Genomic DNA, 27,500 nt, shown 5'->3' on the forward strand with positions numbered 1-27,500 from the left:
CAGAACTACAAAGTGGTCCTACATGTAAGTGGAGCTGATTAAATGCACAAAGTGTGTATGTGGAAATACTGCTAATAAAGTGACTAGAAAGTAAACACATTACAAAACAAATATCAGTAGCAAGGGATGACTGGATGAAACAATACCATGTAGATAAAATTTTTATCTTTAGATTAGAAGACAAGCAAACCATTTACGGTGGTGTGGTGGTTAGCACTGTCGCCTCACAGCAAGTCGGTCTGGGTTCGATTCTCAGTCTGGGCTGCTCTGTGTGGAGTTTGCATGTTCTCCCTGTGCCTGTGTGGGTTTCCTCCGGGTACTCCGGTTTACTCCCACAGTCCAAAGACATGCGAGTTAGGTTGATTGATCATGCTAAATTGCCCGTAGGTGTGAGTGCGTGCGTGTGTGTTGGCCATGCGGTGGACTGGCGACCTGCCCATGGTGTACCCTGCCCATGGTGTACCCCCGTGACCCCGACTAGTGGGATTAAGAGGTTCAGATAATGGATGGATGGATGGCTACATAATCGTTGTTAAACTCACGAGTCTGTCTTGGGGCGCTCATGGAATCAACCACAGCTTCATTTTCGGGTTCACTTCCATCACTGACATCAGACGTATTGATCTCATCTGAAAATTAGGAACAAGCAAAACTCAAATGGCATACATTATTGAATGTAAGTTTAATGTAAGTTAATAGCACCATATTTTAGATCAAATGGTTCATTGTGAAATTTGAACATGTAAAGGGCATCTAATGTTAATATCATGAAAGAAAAGAAAGGTCCCATTCTGACAACATATAATTTCCATTTCCATGTCCTATGTATGTAAAATTATGCTCACATTTACCTCAATGTAAGACTAAACTAAACATATAACAATGCATACCTTCAATCTCAATGTCATCAAGTGATTTGCCTTGTAGATCGGGGAGACACCCTTTTTCCATGGCCAACAAAAGTTTTGATATTTTAGCCAGCTGAGTTGTTGCTTCTGGAAGCCTATAATACTCACGGTGCACACGAATGTCATGTCCCAAGAAGTCTGCAACTTGATCCAATTCGTTATTTTTCAGATTAAGAATTTGAGAGAGAGTGGCCACATGTTTACGCAAGTGTGTTGACCGTAGATGTTCTGGATTTCGTGCACCACACTGAACTGCATAGAATCTCAGACAGTCCTGGCCTCGGTAATGACTTTGACAGCTGGGTCTGGCAAACAAGAAGCAGTTGGCATCTTGAACCCCACATGCATTCCTTTTGCTCACCAAAAGAGACAGAGCATCTACCATGTCTGGTGTGAGAAGGACAGCAACCTTTCTCCCCCTTTTACCTTTGATCTCAACTCTGCTAAAATGGCTGCAGAGTTTCTGTTCAAATGCAGAAAGGCCAACTGCAACATCTTCATGGAGAAGAGTTTTATCTCTTTCTTGAAAGTTTTTAAGATGCATCTTGGAGACTTCACCAGCACGTCTTCTGTTAAAAACAATTATTCTTGCGAGTGTAGTTTTAGCAAGGTCTGCATAGCTTTGTGGTGATGGTGTCTTTTTTAGGTTTTCAGATGCTGCATCTGCTGTTGTCTCCAGGTGTTTGTGAAGAAGCTGAACATCATGAGTGAAAGGCAGTGTTGATGGCTTGTTGAACTTTGCTTCATTCAGTGTGCTTAAAGCTTGGTGTGAGATTAGCTCTGACCATTTGGTGGTGTACAATCTTTTGAACATCTCAGTAGATTTTACCAAATCCTCATCTTCAGCCATAAGAGCCCTACACTGAACGATCTCACATATCTTCTGCAAAGTGTGCCCCAATTTCAATGCTAGGCTTGGTGTGTGGTAGCAGTTCTTTTCTTCATCATATCCTGACACCTTCCGTACAGCTTGAATAACTTTTGAAAAATTGGCAGGTTTTACAGCTTCTTCCAGGCTATGTATAGAAGACTCACTGCGCAATGCCATCAAAAACCTCCCTATTTCACGAAGCTTCTGTCGAACATACTCATGTTTGGTAGGGTCATTGCCATGTTTGTTAAAGAAAGACTGCGCTAACTGAAGAATGCAGAAATCATTCCGAACTACAGAGCCAACATCGTCTTGCTTCATTGCACTCAAAAGCTTCCAAACTCCTTGGGATATCTGTTGTGAGAATGTAGACTCTGCCAGAGCAGCTAGACCCAAAACCTTGGTTCTTCCTTGTTGTTCATTTAGTAACCCTGGTTTTGAGGAACATCTTCTTACATGACGCCACAGATCTTTACGTAGAAACATCCCTTTGCAATACATGCAATGTACAAATTGTTTTGAATTGCAAACTCGGTTTGGTCTTCGTTTTAGTTTAAGCAATCCACTTCCTTTCTGTAAAACATTGGAATTATGTTGATAATTACCCTTATTCCTAATTTTTTCCAGTAATCTTTTACGTTCCTTGGAGTGCTTTGGAAATGACAGTGCTTCAGCCACTTCAACTTCAGTCATGTGGATTTTCAGGTGCCGAGAAATTTTGGATTGTGGTTTCCCACAAATGTAACAGTAGTTTTTGCTGTTCTTAGAACAAGAAATTACAGCTGATTTTTCGGCAACAGGCACTGTATCCCTCTGTTCTGTCCCTGATACATTCTGAAAATCAGTCTCACCAGCTGCAACTCTTGCATCCAAGAGCTCTTCCCTTGTAGGTGTTACAGTGACTGATCTGGATGAACCCAAGTCCATTCCACTGTCTAAAGCAGCATCATCTGAAGAAAGTTGGACATCCAAAATTGGCTTGACCCAATTGGCTACATTTGTTGAAAATACATCTCCTTCTTTTGAGTTGTCCAATTCATTATCTGTTTCTACATCTGTCAACTGCTTCTCATAACAAAATAAATCTACATCTTCACTTAAACAAGCTCCTTTCCTGGCCTGCAGACATTGTTTGCCATTGCCTCTGCTTGCATATTTTAGGACCAACACTGAACTGCAAGATTCCGAAAACTTGGAGTGAACTTCCATGTTCTGCTCACTGACTTGGTCTTTTTCACATCCTACTTCAAACTCCACTGAACTGTCTGATTCACTGTCTGACTCTGTATCTGGCACATAATCTTCATCTGATAATAACTGATCCTCATCAGAACTTGAATCCCTTTTACCCTAATATCAGAAATAGAAGGTCACTATACAATACTTAGTATAAAACCGTAAGAGTTCAAAAAACAATATACTTACCCATGACACCAAATCTCTGTCAATCTTTCCAAGTTTTTCAAAGCAGGACTTGTGCCAGAAACAGGAGCAGACTACAAGAGATAAAAATATTGCATTGATGCCTCTAAAGGAAATTAAGGAGCACATCACAACTGCAGCAAAACAAAAACATGGCTAACACTACATGCACTGCAATGTTTAAACAATTTTTTAAGGATTGACTCGACATCAGAAACAAACTAATTTTCAATAACATTCTTATGTTCCACTGTGTGGAAATAATTTATAGTTATTCTTTTCCACCAATTCACAATCACTTAAAAAAAAAACAATGGTATTATTTAGTTGCTGTTATCTGACTATGATGATGATTATTGACCTTTACATCTCAGACCAATCCACTTGAGGGCTGCAACAGGTCCGACACAAGCAACGCATTTGTTCATGCTTGAAACAGTTGCAAGGACTATCTCATGTTTACAGTTCTGTTGGCAAAAAATATGATTTAATCAGAAAATAGGTTTCAATCCATACAACCATTGTTTGAAAATCTGTAGTCCAAAAAACAGAAATGAAAAACATTTTGATTCATTCATCCATCACACCAACAGCAAATGTTATTTTTTCAGAAATGGCATAAAGATGTTCCAGAGACAAGGTACCACTATCCTTGTATCATTGGTAGGTACATGTGATGTCAGTATCATGGTCAAACACAACCTTAAATACACATATTAAGTTTTAGCCAATACAACACAACATTCAGGCAACTTCCATTAACTGAACTCATCAAGTTCTGCTACTGAATGTAGGGGTTCATAGTCTGACGTAATTTTTAGAGTTCTTTCTTCCTCAGGGACATAAATGATAACTGAAATGCATTTATCCAAATCTGCTGTTGTGGACAGCAAATGTTTGTGCAACAGGTCCTCAAAAATAGATTTGTGGGATCAAATGGTAATTAAGAATGGTATGTCAATACAAATTACCTGTCGTGGCTCTTTGTCAGGTGATAAGGTAGCCATTGTAGCACTGGCAACTGGTCCTTTTGCAGGAATGGCCTAAAAATGTTACAGAGACAAGATACCACCATCATTGTACCATTGGTAAGCACCAGTGCACTATGTTCCTGTGATGTCAATATATGGAAATGGTGTGAAAACAATATGCAAGATAGTCTGTGATTTGAAATACAGCTTCAGAAAAAGAAGTCCCTCGAGACCACAATCACGTCATACACTATACACATCAACTGGCTGCCATTAACATGCACTGATAAACTACTACAGTCTCCCTGTAAACCACAGCGTGCTTACAAAACAGGTCTAAACTTAACACAACCTGGTGCACACAATATCCTACCAAACACTGCACTTACAATAAGTTGTAGTGTCCTAATATTAAAGGTTCCTATCACACACATTGACACATGAATATTCCTTAAGTAAAGACAAAGCACTTTGAGATATTATGTCACTATTCTCATTAAACACGATGTTCTCTCATAACAGGTCATGGTCAAAACTTTAAATACACATATTAAGGATTTAGCCAATACAACACAATATTCAGGCAACTTCCATTCACTGAACTCATCAAGTTCTGCTAGTGAATGCAGGGGTTCATAATCTGACATGAACTTTTATAGTTCTTTCTTCCTCAGGGATCATAAAAGAATTGAGGCAATCACATAGTGAATTGTTTACTGTAACTCCAAAGAAATGTGCCACATTTTTCTGAAAATCACAGCCTTGTGTCTCAAAATTACCTCTTGTGCTACTTCACATGGAATCTGTGAATGATGCTCCTCAGTCCACAACTGGTCCTTCATGGTCAGTGGTGCAGATGGTGTTTCCTCAGCATCCATCTCAGCTAAATTCTAGAAACACAAATAAGATTCAGAAATGTGACACCAAACATTCCTGAAGGAAAGTAAAAAGTGTTATCTTTTAAAACCCCTCACTTCTTATTTCGGCAATTCCCGTTTAGGGGTCGCCACAGGGGATCAAACTCCTCCATCTGGCCCTGTCCTGAGTGTCCTCCACTGACACACCAGCCACTCTCATATCCTCTACCACTGCATCCATAAACCTCCTCTTAGGTCTACCTCTCCTCCTCTTGCCTGGAAGTTCCATCCTCAAGACCCTCCTACCAATATACCTCTCCTCCCTCCTCTATACATGTCCAAACCAACTCAATCTCGCTTCTCTAACTTTATCTCCAAAACATGCTACATGTGCTGATCCTCTAATAAACTCATTTCTGATCCTATCCTTCCTCGTCACTCCAAATGAGAATCTCAACATCTTCATCTCAGACACCTCCATCTCCCTCACCTGTCTCTTTGTCAGTGCCACTGTCTCCAGTCCATACAACATAGCAGGTCTCATTACTGTCCTATAGATCTTTCCTTTCATTCTAGCCGACACCCTTCTATCACAGATCACCCCAGACACTTTATGCCATCCACACCACCCTGCCTGCACTCTCTTCTTTACCTCTCTTTCACTTCCTCCATTACTCTGTACCCTCGACCCTAAGTAGGTAAACTCATCAACCTTCACCAAATCAACTCTTTGTAACTGGACCTGTCCACCGTCTGCCCTCTCATTCACACACATGTACTCTGTTTTACTCCTGCTCACTTTCATTGCCCTGCTCTCCAAAGCATATCTCCATCTTTCCAAGCTTACCTCCACCTGCTCCCTACTCTCACTACAGATCACAATGTCATCAGCAAACATCATAGTCCAAGGGGACTCCTGCCTAACCTCGTCCGTCAGTCTGTCCATGACAATTGCGAACAGGAAGGGACTCAGGGCTGATCCCTGATGTAGTCCTACCCCCACTTTAAACTCGTCTGTCATTCCTATCGCACATCTCACTGCTGTCACACCGTTCTCATACATATCCTGCACTACCCTCACATACTTTTCTGCTACTCCTGATTTCCTCATACAATACCACAGCTCCTGTCTTGGTACTCTATCATAAGCTTTCTCTAAGTCAACAAACACACAATGTAACTCCTTCTGTCCTTCCCTATACTTCTCTATTAACACTCTCAAAGCAAACATAGCATCTGTGGTGCACTTAGCTGGCATGAAACCATACTGCTGCTCACAGATCTCTACCTCTCCTCTAAGCCTAGCTTCCACTACTCTTTCCCAGATTTTCAGGCTGTGACTGATCAACTTTATTCCCCTGTAATTACTACAGCTCTGACCATCGCCCTTATTCTTGAAAATTGGCACCATTATGCTTCGTCTCCACTCCTCAGGCATCTTTTGACCTTCCAAGATTCTGTTAAATAACCCAGTCAAAAACTCCACTGCTGTCTTTCCCAAACATGTCCATGCCTCCACAGGAATATCATCCCGTCCAACTGCCTTACCACACTTCATTCTCCGAATTGCAGCCCTTACTTCCTCCTTGCTCACCCGAGGCACTTCCTGATTCATAACCTCTACCTCTTCTAACCTTCTTTCCCTTTCATTCTCTTGATTATTCAGTTCCTCAAAATACTCCTTCCACCTTCCCAAGACACTCTCCTCACCAGACAACACATTTCCATCTTTATCCTTTATCATCCTAACCTGCTGCACATCATGCCCATCACGGTTTCTCTGTCTGGCCAATCTGTACAGATCATTTTCCCCTTCCTTAGTGTTCAACTTCTCATACAGCTTGCTATATGCCTTCTCTTTAGCTTCTGCCACTGCTCTCTTTGCCTTACGACACCTCTCCTTGTACCTCTGTCTACTTTCTTCATCTCGCTGAAAATCCCAATTATTTTTAGCCAACCGCTTTCCTCTCAAACTATCCTGAACCTCCTCATTCCACCACCACAACTCATTGTCTATCTTCCTCTGTCCTGAAGTCACACCAAGTACCTTCCTAGCCACATCCCTCACTGCATTTGAAGTCTCATCCCAGGTATCCAGAACACCACCACCGTTACCCAGTACCTGCCTCACCTCATCTCTGAATTTTACACCACAGTCTTCATCTTTTAACTTCCACCACCTGATCTTAGGTTCCACTCTCACTCTCTTCCTCTTCTTCACCTCCAAAACCATCCTACATATCACCATCCTATGCTGTTTAGCTACACTCTCCCCTGGTAACACCTTGCAATCACTAACCTCTTTCAGGTTTCGTCTCCTACAGAGGATATAGTCGACCTGTGTGCATCTTTCCCCACTCTTATATGTTACCCTGTGCTCTTCCTTTTTCGTAAAGTGTTAACTACAGCCATCTTTATCCTTTTAGCAAAATCTACCACCATTTGTCCTTCCGTATTCTTTTCATTAACACCATATCTACCCAACACCTCCTCATCACCACTGTTCCCTCCACCAACATGTCCGTTTAAATCTGCTCCAATAACCACTCTCTCTTCTTTAGGAACCTGCAAAACAACTTCATCTAACTCTCTCCAGAATTCTTCTTTCTCCTCCACATCACAACCTACCTGAGGAGCATAAGCACTGATGACATTCACTATCACCCTACCAATCTCTATCTTTACACAGTTCACCCTGTCACTTACTCTCTTTACCTCCACTACACTCTTACTAAACTCATCCTTCAGGATTACCCCTACTCCATTTCTCTTCCTGTCTACACCATGATAGAATAGTTTGAAGCCACCACCAATGCTCCTGGCCTTGCTCCCCTTCCACTTGGTCTCCTGTACACACAGTATATCTATCTTCCTCCTCTCCATCGCATCAACTAGCTCTCTCCCTTTACCTGTCATAGAGCCCACATTCAACGTACCAACTCTAACCTCCACCTTCCTGCTCTGCCTCCTCTCCTTCAGCTTCAGAACCCTCTTCCCCCCTCTCCTCCTCCTCCTTGTCCCAACAGTAGTCCAATTTCCACTAATGCCCTGTTGGACAACAGCACCAGTGGTGGTCGTTGTTAACCCGGGCCTCGACCGATCCGGTATGGAATTTCTATTTTTGATCTGCATCATTTGATTTGGCGCAGTTTTTACACCGGATGCCCTTCCTGACGCAACCTTCCCTATTTATCCGGGCTTGGGACCAGCACTAAAATACAATGGTGTGTGCACCCTAGTGGCTAGGTTTTAAAAACCCTCACTAACCTATTACAGTTTTTCTCAGTCGCTTTGGTTCATTTCTCAGATCAGAATTGAAATTCTCAAAACTGTTCATTCAGTCTCCACATCTCCTTGTCACTTGTGCACATCATAATTGCATTTCTCATTGTGTTTAACATTTTGCAAATGCTTTTGTACATATTGCAAAAGGACATGGACAATTGTCTGTTGTTTCTTACATTATCAGTTGCTTATGACATGTTTATCAAAATGTGTTGTAAGGATTGTTTGTTGAATTGTCTTACCCTCCAAAACATTTTATCTTTAGGTCATCGCCTAGGTCATTATATGCAAAAGTGCTGAACATGTTGTCATAATCTCTAAGGCATAATTTTACATTTATTTATTTAGGTTATTTGTTTGTTACATTTTGGTAATTTATCCTAATTTGATTAGATTGTTTGCAAGTGAACATTCAGTTACAGTAAGAAAGGGAATTGGTGAAGGCTTAGATCAATCAATGGTCTCAACCATAGGTCAGAGGTGCGTCTCATGAACCTTTACTGTAATTGGCAAACATTTATAGACACTAAACACTGCAGTATCACAAAGTCTCATAATGGAAGGGTGAACAGCCAATAAGAGGAGTAAGTAAGTGTGGTATAAGGCTAAGGGGACAAAACAGTGAAATAAGGGCAACAATTGTGGACCATGTCTTACATGTAAGTCGTGGTCTTACAATGGCTGAAGCTGGTCGTTGGAAGGTGCAGCGTTCTTGAAATCAAAAGCTTAGCTAGTTTCCATCAGAATATACAGTCTACACTGACTGTGACTTATAGTTGCACTGACAACATGACTAAGTATTTTGACCTTGTTCATAGGCAATGGCACACAGACTAGATATTCTGATGGCACTGACAAATTGACTGACCTAAAAATTTGCTTTTGGGGCAAAAACAAAGAATTTTGAGTGAAGTGTGTGCTTTTACAGGTATTTCATTGAGTTTTGCTGTTTGCATTAACTGTTTTGAGAAAGTTGTGATGCCAATGTAAAGCATGATGTGAGAAATGAACCAAATCGACTGAGAAAAACTGTACTATTCCTTGGGTAATACAATTTGACCGTAAATGATAACTGAAATGTAATTATCCAGTCTGTGATGTGAAATATATTTTCAGAAAAAGAAGTCCCTTGAGACCACAATCACGTCATACACTATACACTATACACATTAACTGGCTGCCATTAACATGCACTGATAAACTACTACAGCCTTCCTGTAAACCACAGCGTGCTAACAAAACAGGTCCAAACTTAACACAACCTGGTACACACATTATCGTAGCAAACACTGCAGTTACAATAAGTTGTAGTGTCCTGATATTAAAGGTTGCTGTCACACACATTGACACATGAATATTCCTTAAGTAAAGACAAAGCACTTTGAGATATTCTGTCACTGTCCTCATTAAACACGATGTTCTCTCATAACAGGTCATGGTCAAACACAATCTTAAATACACATATTAAGGATTTAGCCAATACAACACAACATTCAGGCAACTTCCATTCACTGAACTCAATCAAGTTCTGCTAGTGAATGCAGGGGTTCATAATCTGACATAATTTTTATAGTTCTTTCTTCCTCAGGGACCATAAAAGATTTGAGGCGATCACATAGTGAATTGTTTACTGTAACTCCAAAAAAATGTGCCACATTTTTCTGAAAATCACAGCATTGTGTCTCAAAATTACCTCTTGTGCTACTTCATATGGAATCTGTGAATGGTGCTCCTCAGTCCACAACTGGTCCTTCATGGTCAGTGGTGCAGAAGTTGTTTCCTCAGCATCCATCTCAGCTAAATTCTAGAAACACAAATAAGATTCAGAAATGTGACCCCAAACATTCCTGAAGGAAAGTAAAAAGTGTTATCTTTTAAAAACCCTGACTAACTTACTGCTATTCCTTGGGTAATACAATTTGACCGTAAATGATAACTGAAATGCATTTATACAAATCTGCTGTTGTGGACAGCAAATGTTTGTGCAACAGGTCCTCAAAAATAGATTTGTGGGATCAAATGGCAATTAAGAATAGTATGTCAATACAAATTACCTGTCGTGGCTCTTTGTCAGGTGATAAGGTAGCCATTGTAGCACTGGCAACTGGTCCTTTTGCAGAAATGGCCTAAAAATGTTACAGAAACAAGATACCACTATCACTGTATCATTGGTAAGCACCAGTGCACCATGTTCCTGTGATGTCAGTATATGGAAATGGTGTGAAAACAATGTGCAAGAGAGTCTGTGATGTGAAATATATTTTCAGAAAAAGAAGTCCCTCGAGACCACAATCACGTCATACACTATACACTATACACATTAACTGGCTGCCATCAACATGCACTGATAAACTACTACAGCCTTCCTGTAAACCACAGCGTGCTTACAAAACAGGTCCAAACTTAACACAACCTGGTACACACATTATCGTAGCAAACACTGCAGTTACAATAAGTTGTAGTGTCCTGACATTAAAGGTTGCTGTCACACACATTGACACATGAATATTCCTTAAGTAAAGACAAAGCACTTTGAGATATTCTGTCACTGTCCTCATTAAACACGATGTTCTCTCATAACAGGTCATGGTCAAACACAACCTTAAATACACATATTAAGGATTTAGCCAATACAACACAACATTCAGGCAACTTCCATTCACTGAACTCATCAAGTTCTGCTAGTGAATGCAGGGGTTCATAATCTGACATAATTTTTATAGTTCTTTCTTCCTCAGGGACCATAAAAGATTTGAGGCGATCACATAGTGAATTGTTTACTGTAACTCCAAAAAAATGTGCCACATTTTTCTGAAAATCACAGCATTGTATCTCAAAATTACCTCTTGTGCTACTTCATATGGAATCTGTGAATGGTGCTCCTCAGTCCACAACTGGTCCTTCATGGTCAGTGGTGCAGAAGTTGTTTCCTCAGCATCCATCTCAGCTAAATTCTAGAAACACAAATAAGATTCAGAAATGTGACCCCAAACATTCTTGAAGGAAAGTAAAAAGTGTTATCTTTTAAAAGCCCTGACTAACTTACTGCTATTCCTTATGTAACAAAATTTGACAGTAAATGATACCTGAAATGCATTTATCTACATCTGCTGTTGTGGACAGCAGATTTTTGTGTAACAATCCTTCAAAAATAGATTTGTGGGATCAAAAGGTAATTAAGAATGGTATGGAAATACAAATTACCTGTCGTGGCTCTTTGTCAGGTGATAAGGTAGCCATTGTAGCACTGGCAACAGGTTCTTTTCCAGGAACAGCCTGAAGACGTTTCAGAGTCAAGATACCACCTGCATCATTGCTAGTTACCAGTGGACTATGGTCATGTGTTGTCAGTATATGGAAATGGTGTGTAAACAATATGCAAGATAATCTGTGACAAACTACGGCTTCAGAAAAAGAAGTCCCTCGAGACCACAATTTTGTCCTACACTATACTTATCAACATTAACTGGTTGACATTAACATGCACAGGAATCAATGCCATTACCTAGTATTTTGATTAAAACAGGCTCACTTAAACAGGAGACATACAATTTAAGAACAGACTACAAGTGTTATTCGTTGAGTTAGTGCTCATTTTAAGTACTCAAGAAACAGGTCTACATTTCGATCTACGTTTGAAGACAGCAAGAGACTCTGTAGTCTGTCTGAGACTCTGCACCTTACAACGAGCAAGAGACTCTGCAGCTTACAAAACAGGTCTATGCTTAACTCAACCTCAACCTAGTGCACACAATATCCCAGCAAACGCTGCAGTTACAATATGTAGCAATGTCCTTATATAGAAGGTTCCTGTGACACACATTGACTCATGGATTAAGCTTGACCAGCAAATTCTTAATATCCTTAAACACACTGCACTCACAGGACACGTCTGAGCCATGCACAGCTCAAATACACTCACTGAATTTATTTAAATATATCTGCATATGGAATGTTGCTTTAATTATAGTGAATGCTCATATCTTAATACCTTGCATCTCCATGGCCATTCAGAGTCTCCGTAGTTGTATGTGATCTCTTCTCCAGGACTAATGCTCCTTGTTGCAAATAAACACAAATGGGGTTTTCCCGCTACTCTGATTGTTTTCATTTTGCTGTTTGGGCTAACATGGTCATCATTCACAAGTCTCCCAAGAGACTTATCTTCCAAAGAAGCATCAACACTGAAACATTAAAATAAAGCATAAGAGACCATTTTTTTTACAATGAATAAAGGAATATCTTTTTTTTATCACAGCATAACCTCAAAAATAAACACCACACAACCACGTCATGTACACCTCCTTGTATTTACACTCATTATCAATTTATTCAGCACCACTTCAAGGTGCTCTTTATTGTTCTACAGTTACATTCTATCAATTACTTCTGTTTGTCTGCATACTTTACAAGTCCCCTTCACCCTGTTCTTCAATGGTCAGGACCACCACAGTGGTAGATCATTCTCATCAATGCAGTCACACTGGGAGTCCTGACCACTAAAGAGGGTGAAAGGAGGCAAAGTATGCAAAGAAACCACTGGATTATATTCTTTTATTGTAGAACTATAAAAACCATACATATGGTAAGTTGTACTAATCAAATGCATGAGTGTGGATACAAACAGGTGGACTTAATGAAGTGACTGGTCAGTGTGTAGCTACAAGCGAGTATAATATACATACCAAAAAAGCTTTCCATTGTAACGAAATTCAAACATGAAAACTTTCAGTGCTTCTTTATATATTCTCTGTCTTCTTTCACATTCATGTTTGTTTATTAGGTCCCCTCTGTATTCCAAAAGAAAATCTCCCTTATCAAAATGGACACAGCTGAAAACTCCACGGCCTACATGAGAAAACAGAGAACATGTCAAGCTGGGTCTTCCCAGTCCTGGACTTCTTGTTGCTATTGGAAAACATCACATTAAACCACAACAATGCAAAACAAATACATGCTATTATGCATTAATATTAAATTACCTTTATCCGGATTTATATACTTCACATCAAACCCGTCTTTGTCTTTACAAGCAGATGTAAAATATGCAGCCTCCTCTTTTGGATTAAGCTTTCTCTTCCTCAGCTCCATGGCAACTCAAGTGCTACTCTTCCTAGCAAAAAAAAATCTTAAGTTTTACTTTGCTCTTTCATATCATTAAATACATCTTAGTCTTGTTTATTTGATTGTTCAGGACTTATAGCTAACATATTAGCCCACATTTCTGCATTTTTGAACAGTTATGAGTTTCTGAATGGCTGGAGTGCTGTGATGAGTGAGTTCACTTAATTCACAGCATATAAACAATGCAGGGCCAACTGTCATAAGAACATGCTGGTAATAAGGTTACTGAAAATACATAACTGTCTTTTGTGATTTTTGTGATTGTGTGTGTGTCTTTTTGGCTTTATCTAATTAGTGTTGTATAGTTTGCAAAGAAAAAACAATGTAGACTGACTTAATGACAAGTACAAACTAACCAACCATTAATAACCACTACAGGGGATTTTATTCATGCTCACAATGTGATTTGGGGGAGCTGAACTACCTGAGATAGTTATCTACAAATATGAATGGCATTTTAAATTGTATGATGATATATTCAAATACAGTAAACATCATAAACATCAGAGCACATATTCATGCAGATTAAACCCAACAAAAGTGAGAAAATAACTGAACTAACCTAGCACTCACCCAGTCACAGAACACTCCCTAACACTGGCTAGCTAGCTGACAAGCTTATAGGCTACTACTACTCAGATGGGGTGACATGTTTAGTAACAAATGAATTCTAAATCAAAATAATCATTGAAACATTTTAAATTACGGCATTGAAGCTAGCGCTACTCATTCTATATTGTATATAGACTGTGCTGGTGTGATTAGCTAAGAAATTATATAACACAATTAGCTTGATGCTAACGTTATATTGGAAATCCCATAGACATGCTAGCGGAAGTTAGCATTATAATCGCGGTGCTAATTGACTTTCTAAAACATCAAGTACAGCATACTTTCTCATGTAGAAGCATCAAAGCTGTGATAAATGTTTGTGATCTAACCCAGCAGGCTAGAGCTACTCATTCTATGTTGTATTAAAGAGTAGACTAGACCACATATTCATGCAGATTAAACCCAACAAAAGTGAGAAAATAACTGAACTAACCAAGCACTCACCCAGTCACAGAACACTCCCTAACACTGGCTAGCTAGCTGACAAGCTTATAGGCTACTACTACTCAAATGGGGTGACATGTTTAGTAACAAATGAATTCTAAATCAAAATAATCATTTAAACATTTTAAATTACGGCATTGAAGCTAGCGCTACTCATTCTATATTGTATATAGACTGTGCTGGTGTGATTAGCTGAGAAATTATATAACACAATTAGCTTGATGCTAACGTTATATTGGAAATCCCATAGGCATGCTAGCGGAAATTAGCATTATAATCGCGGTGATAATTGGCTTTCTAAAACATCAAGTACAGCATACTTTCTCATGTAGAAGCATCAAAGCACTGATAAATGTTTGTGATAAATGTTTGTGCTCTAACCCAACAGGCTAGAGCTACTCATTCTATGTTGTATTAAAGAGTAGACTAGACTAGCTAAGTAATTAGTTATACTACAAGCCCATGGAAATGTTAGAGGAAATCAGCGTTTTTGTAGTCGGGACAAATAGCTTTCTAAGACCTAACATAAAGCTTAATTTATCATTCAGACAAATCTAAAGTATTAATAAATGTTTAGCAATTATACAACAACAGTGTTTGTATTTATAAAGGTCATTACCTTACCTGATTTTCCAGCCTTTAGAAATTATGGGATGATTAGTATGACGTGGCATCTGCGTAGTGAAACTCCGCCCACTGATCAGATAACACTGGCATGATTGACAGAGCTTTTAGCCAATTACAGCTTGAGTAGTCAGTTTAAAGCCCAACCAATCAGAAATCGCAAATCGTAACACTGAGGGCACACAGGAGCTTTTCCGACACCAGGCTACAGGGGGCGCTATACTAAATTCTGGGACAACACTGTGTAAAGCGATTTTCATGGTTTTATGGTGTATAAGGACATGGCCCCAAAATTTGAGAGGGAGCTTCTCTCACTTAGATAAGACCATCTACAGTGCTGGAATTATGAGGACACCAGCCCTGTCCTGATAAACCCAAATGTCCTGGTAATGTCGGTATGTAATCAGGTGAAAAGTCTCTGTAAACCACATAAACCAACGCACACACACACACACACACACACACTCACACACACGCACACACACACACACACGCACACACACACACACACACACACACACACACAAACACACACAAACACACTCTCTCTCACAAAAGACACACTCTCTCTCTGTGCTAGGGTTGCGTGGGGTGAGGTGGGGGGCTGTGTCTACCTGAGGTCACTTGATGTCAAACAGCCTCTCAAAGTAGTGGGAAAGAGAAAGGGAACAAGGCTTGGGGGGGGGGGGGGGGGGGGTCTCGTGGGGGGGGGGGGGGGGGTGCTTGGAATAACACCTTCACTCTGTTTTCGATTTGTCTTGTTAGGATTTCTGTGAGTGGAGAAAAGATGTGGAGATGTCCTGACTGGAGATGACTGTTCACTAATCACATTACCTCTTACTCAAACCTGTTCACTAATCACAGTACCTCTTACTCAAACCTGTTCACTAATCACATTACCTCTTACTCAAACCTGGTCACTAATCACAGTACCTCTTACTCAAACCTGTTCACTAATCACATTACCTCTTACTCAAACCTGTTCACTAATCACATTACCTCCCACTCAAACCTGTTAACTAATCACATTGCCTCTTATTCAAACCTGTTCACTAATCACAGTACCTCTTATTCAAACCTGTTCACTAATCACAGTACCTCTTATTCAAACCTGTTCACTAATCACATTATGTCTTACTCAAACCTGTTCACAAATCACATTACCTCCCACTGAAACCTGTTCAGTAATCACATTATCTCTTACTCAAACCTGTTCACTAATCACTCTACCTCTTACTCAAACCTGTTCACTAATCACTCTACCTCTTACTCAAACCTGTTCACTAATCACATTACCTCCCACTCAAACCTGTTCACTAATCACACTATTAGCTTCCATTGCTACGCAGATGATACTCAGTTGTATATATCTTCTAATCCAGATGATACCACCACAACTCTCAAGATTGAGAACTGCGTCCAGGATATTAAAAACTGGATGGCGTCTAATTTTCTTAAACTAAATTCTGACAAGACTGAGGTACTGGTTCTTGGGCCTAAAGCTGTTAGAAGCAATTGGGCTGATATTCCCCTTACCCTAGATGGTTTTTCAGTAACACCAAAATCTACTGCAAAAAGTTTAGGTGTCACTATTGATTCTGATCTTTCATTTGACACACATGTATGCAATGTCACTAAGGCTGCCTTTTTCCATTTACGTAATATTGCCAAGCTGAGACACTTACTTTCATTAGCTGATGCAGAGAAGCTAGTTCATGCTTTTGTCTCATCGAGATTGGACTACTGTAATAGTCTTCTAATTGGATGCTCTAAACAGTCCATAAAGAAGCTACAACTTGTACAAAATGCCGCAGCTAGAGTCCTAACCAAGGCTAGGAAATTCGATCATATTAGTCCCACTCTCGCCGCACTACACTGGCTGCCGATTAAATATCGCATTGAATTTAAAGTTCTCCTGTTAACCTATAAGGCGTTAAATGGTCTTGCCCCACAATATCTGAGTGAACTCATTGATTACTACAACCCATCTCGCCCTTTGCGCTCCCAAAATGCTGGATTTCTCGTAGTTCCAAAAATTAGTAAAACTACAGCCGGAGGCAGAGCTTTCTCTTTTAAAGCCCCTCAATTATGGAATAGCCTTCCAGCTCCAATCCGAGACTCTGACACAGTTCCAATCTTTAAATCTAGACTTAAGACTCACCTGTTTAGTCAAGCCTTCAGCTAAAATTCCCCTTGTAAGGTGTAGGGGCTTGGGGGCCCCCAGACGTTGAGATTTCTGGTGATCTGAGATGTTGATGCTGTCATCCAGCTGTGTCTTGGCATCACTCTATTTGTGACTATGACTTGACTGGAAAGCAATGTCTCAGTGAGCCCTCATGCCTGTGGTCACCTCTGAACCTCTCCCTTTAGTTATGCTGCTATAGATTAGTCTGCCGGAGCCACATGCTGATCACTGGCTCGTGAGCTACGTACATTTAAATCAACGGTGGTTTAAATTCATGTCCACTCAGTCTGTATTATCTATCTTCTTGCATGGCTCTACACAAGACGATTGGATACAGGCACCTGCAGGCACCTGGGGGATGGTCTGGCTGCCGGTGGATGTGCTGATACCGGGGTTCACCTGGGGAGTAACACTGCAGTCGGAGCCTACAATACCAGCATCACTGCTCCGACACGGAATGAAAGCCTGGCATTCATCAACAGACATTTACAGTGACAATATCAAAACCCAGAACTTTCAATTCTACCTTTTACCTAGTCTGATTGTGTGAATTATGTGTGACTTGTGTATTTGTGTGTTAACGGGCCGCCCAATGGAGGATGGGTTCCCTTTTGAGTCTTGGTTCTCCCGAGGTTTCTTCCTATTCCCCACCATCATAGGGAGTTTTTCCTCGCCACTGTCGCCTTTGGCTTGCTCATTAGGGTTCTGGACCCATAGTATTGTTAACCTTGTAAACCCTGTAAAGCTGCTTTGCGACAACTTGAGTTGTTAAAAGCGCTATACAAATAAACTTTGATTGATTGATTGATAATCACAATACCTCTTACTCAAACCTGTTCACTAATCACATTATGTCTTACTCAAACCTGTTCACAAATCACATTACCTCCCACTGAAACCTGTTCAGTAATCACATTATCTCTTACTCAAACCTGTTCACTAATCACTCTACCTCTTACTCAAACCTGTTCACTAATCACATTACCTCCCACTCAAACCTGTTCACTAATCACAATACCTCTTACTCAAACCTGTTCACTAATCACTCTACCTCTTACTCAAACCTGTTCACTAATCACATTACCTTACTCAAACCTGTTCACTAATCACTCTACCTCTTACTCAAACCTTGGCAATGTTTAGCTGGACGTCCCATTTGAAAATATTGATTCTCTGTGCTGAAGGATCCAAAATATTGTTTAAGGCTAAGACCAGTGGAGACCTGATAGCTGTACTTCTGACACACCAAAATAAAAATATTGATAATATTAGTAGTAACAATAAAACTAAATGGAAGTGATACATATTTGATATAAACAGTGATGGCTAAGTTACCTTGAGAAAGTAATCCGATTACTGATTACTGATAACTCCTTTTAAAAGTAACTTAGTTACGTTACATATTACTTGATTTTAAAAGTAACTACGTTAGATTACAAGTTACTTTAGTAGTTACATTCAGCAGCAAAATAAAATTTTCCAATACTCACTTTATTGGAAGTGCATTTTTAACAGTAACAATGTATTGAAGCAGGTTCGGTAGCCGAGGCAGAAACTGCTTAATCCAAAAATCCCGAGGAGGGAAACTTTATTGATAATGCAACCCTGGCAACCGGGCAACCCCCGGGCAACACCCCCCCCCCCCCCCCCCCCCCCCCCCCCCCCAAGTGTCACTTACACGGGAAGACTCTCCTGACATTACGTTTGTGTAGCTGTGCGGTATTATTTGTAAATTTATTTGTAAACGTAATACAAGCGAACTGGGGTGGATTTCCCAAAACGTTCGTAGCGCCAAGTACTTCGTAACCTCGTATGAAACGTACGAGGTTAAGAAGTACTTAGCGCTACGAACGTTTCGGGAAACCCACCCCTGTTCAGTCAGACAGCTTGTGAAACGAAATAGGCCTACCATTACAATTTCAAGCATTTTAAAGTAGGCGACGTTAGTCAAAATTCCAGCACTTTTCAAACGTGGAACACAGTGCAACATTAAAATTCTTCAGGTAAATGTTCCTTCCCCTGTTTTTGAGGGGTGTTTCTTTATACTACCTACCACATATCGTTACGGGAGGACACTGCAAAAAATGACTTCTAAAACGCGCTCGCGCTCTCACAGGGTCGCGCGCAGCGTGCGGAGTTGAGCGCTACGGTCAGACGCAAAAGTAGAACTGAGCCAAGAAGAAAGCAAAAATATATATTTTTACTAGGGAAAATAAAAATAGTAACGCAGTTATTTGGATAAGTAACTTTAATCTGATTACTGGACTGGAAATAGTAGCGCGTTATATTACTCGTTACCGAAAAAAGTGGTAAGATTAGAGTTACTAAGTAACGCGTTACTGACATCATTGGATATAAATCTGAGCTAAAGTGGTGTATTGTTTTGGGTTAACAAGGAAATGTTGACATAGCTGTCAGCTATCAGTTTGAGTCATGTGATCTGGATACCTCCTGACCAACATGGCCCAGTGATTTTGCATGTGTGATGTGTTCATTCAGAGGAGCAGTTGCTTGTTTGTGGAAAGTTTAGAGGAGAACCGGTATGAGTATGGCTTCCTTGTGGAAGGGTTGGTTTGTGGGGGTGCTATGGTCGCCGGGCCCCATTTCACTGGCTCTGCTGTTCGGTCTGGAAGGGATGGCAGATGTGACCACCTGACCTCGGTGCTCACCTGGTTGCCTGGCAACAGCCGAGACTGCCTGCATCCCCGCGGTGCGTCGTGTCTGAGGCACAATCACAGCCTCGGCGAGGTCAGGTTCTCAACATCATCATCATCATCACCTCCATCATCAGAGAAAGAGAGACAGAGAAGGAGAGGCACAGATTGGTTGAGGAAAAAAACGACAAAGGAAGACAAAGTGAATCAAGAAGAGAGAAAAGAGATGGAGTGAAAGAGAGAGAAAAAGATAGAGAGAGAGAGAGACAACCTGCACCATGTACGATCAGGTGTGAGATATGAGAAATGACTTGTGAGAAGTAAACCTCGTTTCCCAGCTGATAGGGAAGAGGATGAAGGAGAGAAAAACCAATGAACCACGCAGAGTCCAATCCAGCTCTGTATAGAACCCTGCCAACACACGCCCTTTCAGCCACAGATCTCTACGTCGTCCCAGAATGCAATTTGCTTATCGAAGGCTCACACGTGTGCGTTTTTCATCGGCTTCTGCTGGTCGTTCTGACCTCTTCATCCCTCGAGCCCGCTGGTTCCGGAACACCATCCCTCCTGCGGAACGGTGTCGCGGTTATTCGTTTGTTCAAACCGCTCTCGAAGTCATGGTGAGGAAGACGATGGGTGTGCAGACATAATTGGACGAGCGAAGAGTGCTCAGATGTGTCCCACGCCCACGCTGTCGCAGACGCTGGAGGTCTGAGATCTGACCTCTGCTTCGCTCTGTGTGGACGCACGGCGACACTTGTGGGCTGATGAATGTGCAGAGGTATTAACATCCATCATCTTAACAGTTCAGATAAACAGTGAGCTTGACGTGCTTGATTTAATTCAAAATTAAGCCTTTTAATTATTAAAGATTTAAACAGAAGAAGACCCTTTATGATCAGGTCAAAAACAGACCATTTATGTCTATTAATTAGATCAGCATTGTGATATGCTTTGCAGAACTTTAAAAAGTGCACTGGTGAATGTGAAATGATGAAAGATTGGCTTTTATTATTCTGAGACTGAGCTTGCGGGCTCAGATCAAAGCTGTGATTGGTCTAAACACCCACAGAGTTCTCGTTGTGATGACTCAGTATAGTCACAGCACACCATTCTGATTTGTGCCTGCGCTCATTTACATATTTTGTGACATTAACATTGCCGATGCTTCAAAAGCCATTCACAAAAGATACGTCGTGATTCAGAAACGATATGATTGGACAAAGCCAAAGAATTTGGGGTGTTAAGGGACACCCCAGTTCTCTGTTTACTCTGAGATCTATTCCAATAGTGAAAGCTGTCCATGACTTGAATTCCATTTGGAAGCCCACGCTCGATCAGACCCACGCACCTCTATATAAACGGATACATCCTGTTTTTCCATTTTACTCTGTTGAAGGAGAATGTGTCTCCTTGGTTTATATTACCGCTGTTTCCTTTCTAAACGCAACCCGTCCTACACAGCATGTAGGAAGCCGTGGTTCAGAAACGACAAGTAGTCACACTGCCTCTGGAGACCTGGTGACCTCCAACATCTCGTACATCCAGTGATCTGTTTGCTCCGTAACTGCCTCTAGAGTCCATGCCTGTCACGGAAGACGGGAAGGTTTTTTGACGTGTTTCCAGTTTGTGTTTGTTTATGGGGAACACCAGACCAGCCTGTGTTGTTTCTTCACCCTCTCCGGCCATGTGTAGGCTTTAAGGACGGTGTGGGGCAGACAGAGGTCAAAGGGTGCTGGTTCAGGTCGGAGATGGCAACGGCGCCCTCTGGAGTGCTGGCGATGTAAGCGCGGACTGGCTCTCTTTGATATGAACCTCCTTGACATTAATCTTCCCTGTTGGAGGATCTTGAATGTACAGATAACGGTGAGGGGAATATTGATAAGCCTGTGGCTAGGTAATTAGGACGGGGTGCTATGCCACGGTTGTGTTTGTGGTTGTCAGAGAGTGAGATCAAAGCTTCCAGGAAAAGCAAACAGTGTAACCTCCCCTCTTTAGGGTAGACTATACAACATGACATCAAGACCCTCACTTAACGAACGAGAAAGAACGGGGGGAAGATCTGATTATGGAGTGAAATTATTCGCAGATTAAGGTAAGTGGTATAGTAGGGCAAAGGTCAGAGGTCAGAGGTGTCTATGAGAAGATGGGAGGTCATGTGGCGTCTGGAATCGAATTCTTCAGCGAGGCGGGGTGAGCTTCAGAACAGAAGGTCACGACAGCTTTGCTCCATTGCGGTCAGTGTTGATTGGTGCATTGCTCCTGATAGGGCGGGGTCTTGAGGAGGAGGCTGGAGAGCACATGGCGACCAGGCGGCAGGTCGACAAACATTTCACTAGAGCACAAATAAACAAGTGTTTTGAGTGTGTGTGTGTATGTGCGTGTGTGTGTGTGGGGGTGAATGTGTGTCCTTTGAGCAGGAGAATAAAAGTAAAGGGGGTGAAAGAGGACAACAAACATAGAGGGAGATGAAAGGAAGGAGGAAGTGTTTGAACTCGAGTGTGAGGGGAGGAGAGGGGAGATGAGGACTCTATCCCAGCATGCAACGCTGTAGGTCCTGAATGCTCACATCAAGGTGTTTTTCTTATTTTTTGTAATTTTTTTGGGGGGTGGGGTCTATGGGCAGATGTTTTTTTGTGGGTGGGGTCTGTTGGTAAATGTTTTGCAAGTGTTACAGGTCCTGCATCTGTACGGGTGAAGCTCAGTGAGCCGTCCACGTTTAAATATAAACTCCGCCTATTCACTGTCAGCTTCCCTCCCTTTGTGTAGGTGCGGAGGGGTAATTAGAACGTCGGCCGGATGGCGTCTAACGGCAGGTGACAGGCCCGGAGCCGCGGTTTGCAAAATCGCTCGTTTTTTTGGATCGTGCGCTGGGGCCTTTTCTGCTATTTCAATAAAACTGCTCGCTCATATACATAAATGACGGTGCAGATAGGGAATTCAGTCGAGCTCGGTGCGAGAAATCTCACTGACTTCTGTTCCACCCTGACCTATATTCCACCACGTTAAAAATAAGCATTTCTTCTTGCCAGGAGACTCGTTTGAAGAATCGTAAACATTGAAAACAAGCTTTAATTACAGCCACAGGCTGCGGGTTTCTGCCGATTAGGAGATCTTAGGGCTTGGCGGCCACGTCAGCGTGCGGTTTTGGCGGCCGAGCGGATGGCAGCGAAACGACTTCTTCTGTCGGCCGACCCGGCCCGAGGCCGCGGCCCGCATTCCTGGCGCCCGGCCCGAAATAACAGCAAACCGTTTGAACAAACTTTCAGACCACATCTCGTTTGGGTTTACAGCCCAATATACGAGGGGCTGGTGTTGGCACGGACAGTAATTCCTGCTTTCCCTTAGGTCCAGGCAGAGGGGGATGTACCTGCATCAGCATTAGCGACCGCTGCTACACACCTCTTCTACAGGCTTGAGGAGAACAGAAAGATCTTCAATGTGTCTCCATTACTACAAGTTAAAGATGTATAGTGTTTTTTTTTCTTCATTTTTTTCAGCGATTACATGCAGTGATATATGAAGTTATTGCTTTGCACATGATCCCCCATGAATTGACCACCGTGAAGATGGAGTCTGACCGAATCTGGCTACCAGCGTGTGAACGCCAGTGGTAGCATTCAACGTGATGTCACGGCTGGTATGGAGTGGGTGAAGTGGACTTCTAAGTGCTCTGAGAGGAACTGAGAGGAACTCTTAACATTTTGGAGCTGCCTGTGTGGTCATGTCAGCAGCCACAACACAAAGTCATCTTCTGTAATCCGAATTACTGGGGAACACACTGGTACCCCGCTTGTCAGAGTTCTGCTTTTGAAGGGAAATCGCTCACAGAATGGCAGAGAGCAAATGTTGTGACAGGATGGTGGTATTTATCTGCTGTTAAACGGCTCCGTTCTGCGGTGTTTTCCATCCAGTTGACCTTTGACCTCTTAATTGGGGCTGTGGAAGAGGGGGTTATGCATGGACCCTGCTGTAGACAGGTGCTGACAGACTGGGGGAAGAGGAGAGAGAGAGAGAAAGAGAGAGAGAGATTTGAACATTTTTCCTTATGAAACCTTTAACTATTACTCTGTGGGCACTCATTCCTCCAGTTTTGGATACAAAACAAAATCCCTGGAGTGCAAGAAACATTTGAACAATATTGATATAATAATCCTCCTCGAGACATGGCACAGATCTGATGAAACGTCACGGAATACTGTGAAATCACAATTTCCTCCAAAGACCATGCAAAAATCAGACATGGGAGAGAGACAGGAGACATAGTTCTCTGGCCAAAGGGAGAGGCTGCAAGATTCTGATCTACTACTAAAAACAAGAAACACATATCTGGCTATAAATGAAGAAAGACGTCACCAAATGTCATATTGTTATGTGTAATACACATCTAGCTGAATCTTCTCCTAAAATGAAGCGATTGTTGATGTTCTCCAGAATCAGTTCTCCAGTTCTCCAGTGCTCTGATGTTCTCCAGAATCAGTTCTCCAGTTCTCCAGTGCTCTGATGTTCTCCAGAATCAGTTCTCCAGTTCTCCAGTACTCTGATGTTCTCCAGAATCAGAGCAATGGAGGAACATGCTGATGTGGTGACCTCAGTGTCAGAACTTCAATATACTTACCAATACATAAACATGGAGAGCTACTTATTGACCTGTGAAAACCTTTGAGTTACTCAACGGCAGGACGAGGGGAGACTCCCCCAGGAGACACACTGTTCTGTACAGATCTCTATTCTGATCATAACCTCACTACACTACATGATCATAGATATCAAGCCTTTCTCCTTCAAAGCATTGAGAAGAAAGCTCCACTCTCAAACCACTGTCCAGTCACTGGGGACACAGACTAATAATACTAATTAATTCATATTAATACCCTCTGCCCAACAAACTCTACTTGATTATGAGAGAATTAAACATGGACCCAAACAGTAAAGACCAGCTGAATGCAATTTGCCACCGCAGGTACTGTTCTCTTATGGAAAACCACCTACCTCACTCCCCCTCGTGATGAAGGGAGGGGGAATGCTGCCGTAACAACCAATAGCACATTTCACTGTTCAGCATCGATATACAATTTAAAGCTATTACAAACAAAAACATGAACATGAAAAATGCCTTGATCTGGATAAAAAAACCAGAACTATCAAACCAGAACTATCAAATACAGACACCAAATGACCTCGCTGTACATCTTTGTTATTATGAAGAGCTTAAACAATATAAATACACAAACACACACAAAAGCAAGAATTATAAATCCAAAATCAACTGAAAAGACCAGCCAGTCAATTCCAACCACTGGAACAATTCGAACGTATTACATAGAGAGTAAAGCAAAGTTTGGCCATACAAAATGGAGAAATATAGAACAATCCTTTTGAAAACTTTTATAGTAAAGAAGAATGAACCCAAATATGACAAAATGTAGCTGAAATGAAAAATAAAATGAACAATTACCTACACTCATTAGATTATCCAATATTAGAGAAAGAATTGAGAGATAAATTGAAAGTCCCTTCATCTCAAAAAAGCAAAACAAAGCAGGCCAGACTGAAAAGTCCCATGTTCAGATTAGCTATCCGAAAACCTCCATGTGGACTGCTTCCCAGATCCCTACACTCAAGGCCTCATTACACCCATGTTCAAGTGGAGGCAAACTAGTCCCCAATAATTACACTGGAAACATAAGCAGAAATCTCAGGAAATTCTCCAGCTGCATTTTCTACAGAGGACTCATAAATTACATTACAATGTCTTACACACCAGGCACGTTGGATTCTTACCAAACTGCCGAACATCAGACCACATTTTCACTCTAATCCACAAATATGTGTTCCAAAATAAATGTCAACTATTTGCCTGCTTTGTATATTTCCAGAAGGCCTTTGACTCTGTTTGCATAAAGATCTGTTTTCAAAAATTATTGAATGTGGTACAGGAGGATAAACATGCAGTATTGTAAAAAACAATGTACTCAAACAAAAATATGCTATTAAGATGGGAAACAAACAGGTTTGAGTCCAGTTCTTCAGTCCAGTGTGTGGTGTGAGGCAAAGCTGCATCCACCCACACTCTTCTACATCTACAACAGCCGTCTGGCTACGTCACTCCACCGGTCTCCAGCAGCAAAGCCTAGACACTAAATTTGTTCGGACAGTGAAGTCTGGGGTCTACTAATCAGTCATGAATTTCGAAAAATGGGACGAAGACCGCACTCTTGCATGCGGGGTTCTGCAAGGGTGTACTCCGAGTCCAGAGCAGATTGCAAGTGATGCATGCAGGACAGAATGAATCCTGAATTACTCCACAATGAACACACAGACAGTACTAACGTGGCAAACAAGACAAACCCAGGACTTTGACACTGTTTCTCTGACAGTCTGACCCACACAGTCCAGCACACAAAAAGAAAACTTCAGTCGATTGACTCAAATAACCAAAAGTTAGAGTAAACCTCAGTGTATCTGTCCCTTCACAGAGCCTTTTGATTCATAACAGACAGAGAGGACCTCAGAGCAGGTACAGACCGAGTATCCACTACCCACATTTCCTCTCTGCCTGTAGCCAATACACACAATTACAAGACACAATCTACCCCAGATACCAAAGTCTTCATCCAGAATTTAAAACACTGGAGGATGATTGCTTATCTTACTGCTAGAGAACAGGGCCCATAACACTGTCCATAAATATGTCCATGTTTGCCATAGACAGAGAGAAGGGAGGGTTCGTCAGTGAAAAGCCACACGGTATAAGTTCATATCGCTCCGTGCAATAGTTTATGCACTGTGTATAGCATATTGTATGTCTGTGTACATTATGTGTATACACATTACAGTACATACACACTGAACAGGACATGTACTGTATATACTGCTCTTTACTAATCTGTTCCTCATCTAGCTTTAAACGTTCCTGTTTGTGTACGTTAGTTACATTTACGAGAAGATCTTTGGCAATGCCATCTGATTTTGTCACGCCAATAAAGCTCGTTTGAACTGAAAATTGAATTGAAAATGGAAATTGAAGGAGAATGAGGGGAAGGGAGAGAGAGAGAGAGAGAGGAGATGTAGAGGAAAAGAGAGAGAGAGATAGAGAGAGATAGAGAGCAAAGACTACTGCTTAGAGCCTATATTCAGAGCTTCTTGTATTCTTTAGAAGCAGTGCTTTTATTCAGTGCTGAACTCTCACACACACACACACACACACACACACACACACACACACACACACACACACACACACACACACACACACACACACACACACACACACAAACGCACACAGTCCTGTTCTCACGCTGGGCTTGCCGTTATAATTTGACACTACCTGACTGTCCACCAGCGTGATTTCCTAATGCTCCTCAGACACACACTGACATGCTCAGGGAAGTTCTAAACTTAAACACCGATGGAGCAGGTGTGAGATTCTCACTCCCAAAACACCTGTGGCTTGTGCAAACTTTCACTGCTGCCACATCACTCTCCCTTAACTACATACCCTTATATATGACGTTTCTATATAATTGCCCATCGCCGGCAC

The 27,500-nt window shown here is 41.5% G+C and overlaps 1 protein-coding gene across 6 annotated transcripts in view; it reads right to left on the bottom strand.

Annotated features, from left to right (window-relative positions):
* LOC143475576 (uncharacterized) overlaps positions 1-15,530 on the bottom strand; it is a 16,909-nt gene extending 1,379 nt beyond the window's left edge. Inside the window, exons 1-14 of one of the 6 annotated variants that reach the window (XM_076973453.1) lie at positions 15,119-15,530; positions 13,297-13,427; positions 13,000-13,162; positions 12,306-12,498; positions 11,519-11,590; positions 11,158-11,268; positions 10,369-10,440; positions 10,008-10,118; positions 4,952-5,062; positions 4,173-4,244; positions 3,563-3,668; positions 3,205-3,275; positions 891-3,129; positions 543-629 (exon numbers count right to left, since the gene is read on the bottom strand). In XM_076973453.1, coding sequence (XP_076829568.1) covers positions 543-629; positions 891-3,129; positions 3,205-3,275; positions 3,563-3,668; positions 4,173-4,244; positions 4,952-5,062; positions 10,008-10,118; positions 10,369-10,440; positions 11,158-11,268; positions 11,519-11,590; positions 12,306-12,498; positions 13,000-13,162; positions 13,297-13,405 — 3,517 coding nt within the window. In that variant the 5' untranslated portion in view covers positions 13,406-13,427; positions 15,119-15,530. Of the gene's footprint in view, positions 1-542; positions 3,130-3,204; positions 3,276-3,562; positions 3,669-4,172; positions 4,245-4,951; positions 5,063-10,007; positions 10,119-10,368; positions 10,441-11,157; positions 11,269-11,518; positions 11,591-12,305; positions 12,499-12,999; positions 13,163-13,296; positions 14,350-15,118 lie in introns of those variants that run through there. The other 5 variants (XM_076973452.1, XM_076973455.1, XR_013121049.1 and 2 more) reach the window with 5 other exon arrangements.
* Positions 15,531-27,500: the final 11,970 nt, after the last annotated feature.

The sequence above is a fragment of the Brachyhypopomus gauderio genome, chromosome 14 (assembly GCF_052324685.1).
Source record: "Brachyhypopomus gauderio isolate BG-103 chromosome 14, BGAUD_0.2, whole genome shotgun sequence".
In the NCBI taxonomy this organism is placed as follows: Eukaryota; Metazoa; Chordata; class Actinopteri; order Gymnotiformes; family Hypopomidae; genus Brachyhypopomus; species Brachyhypopomus gauderio.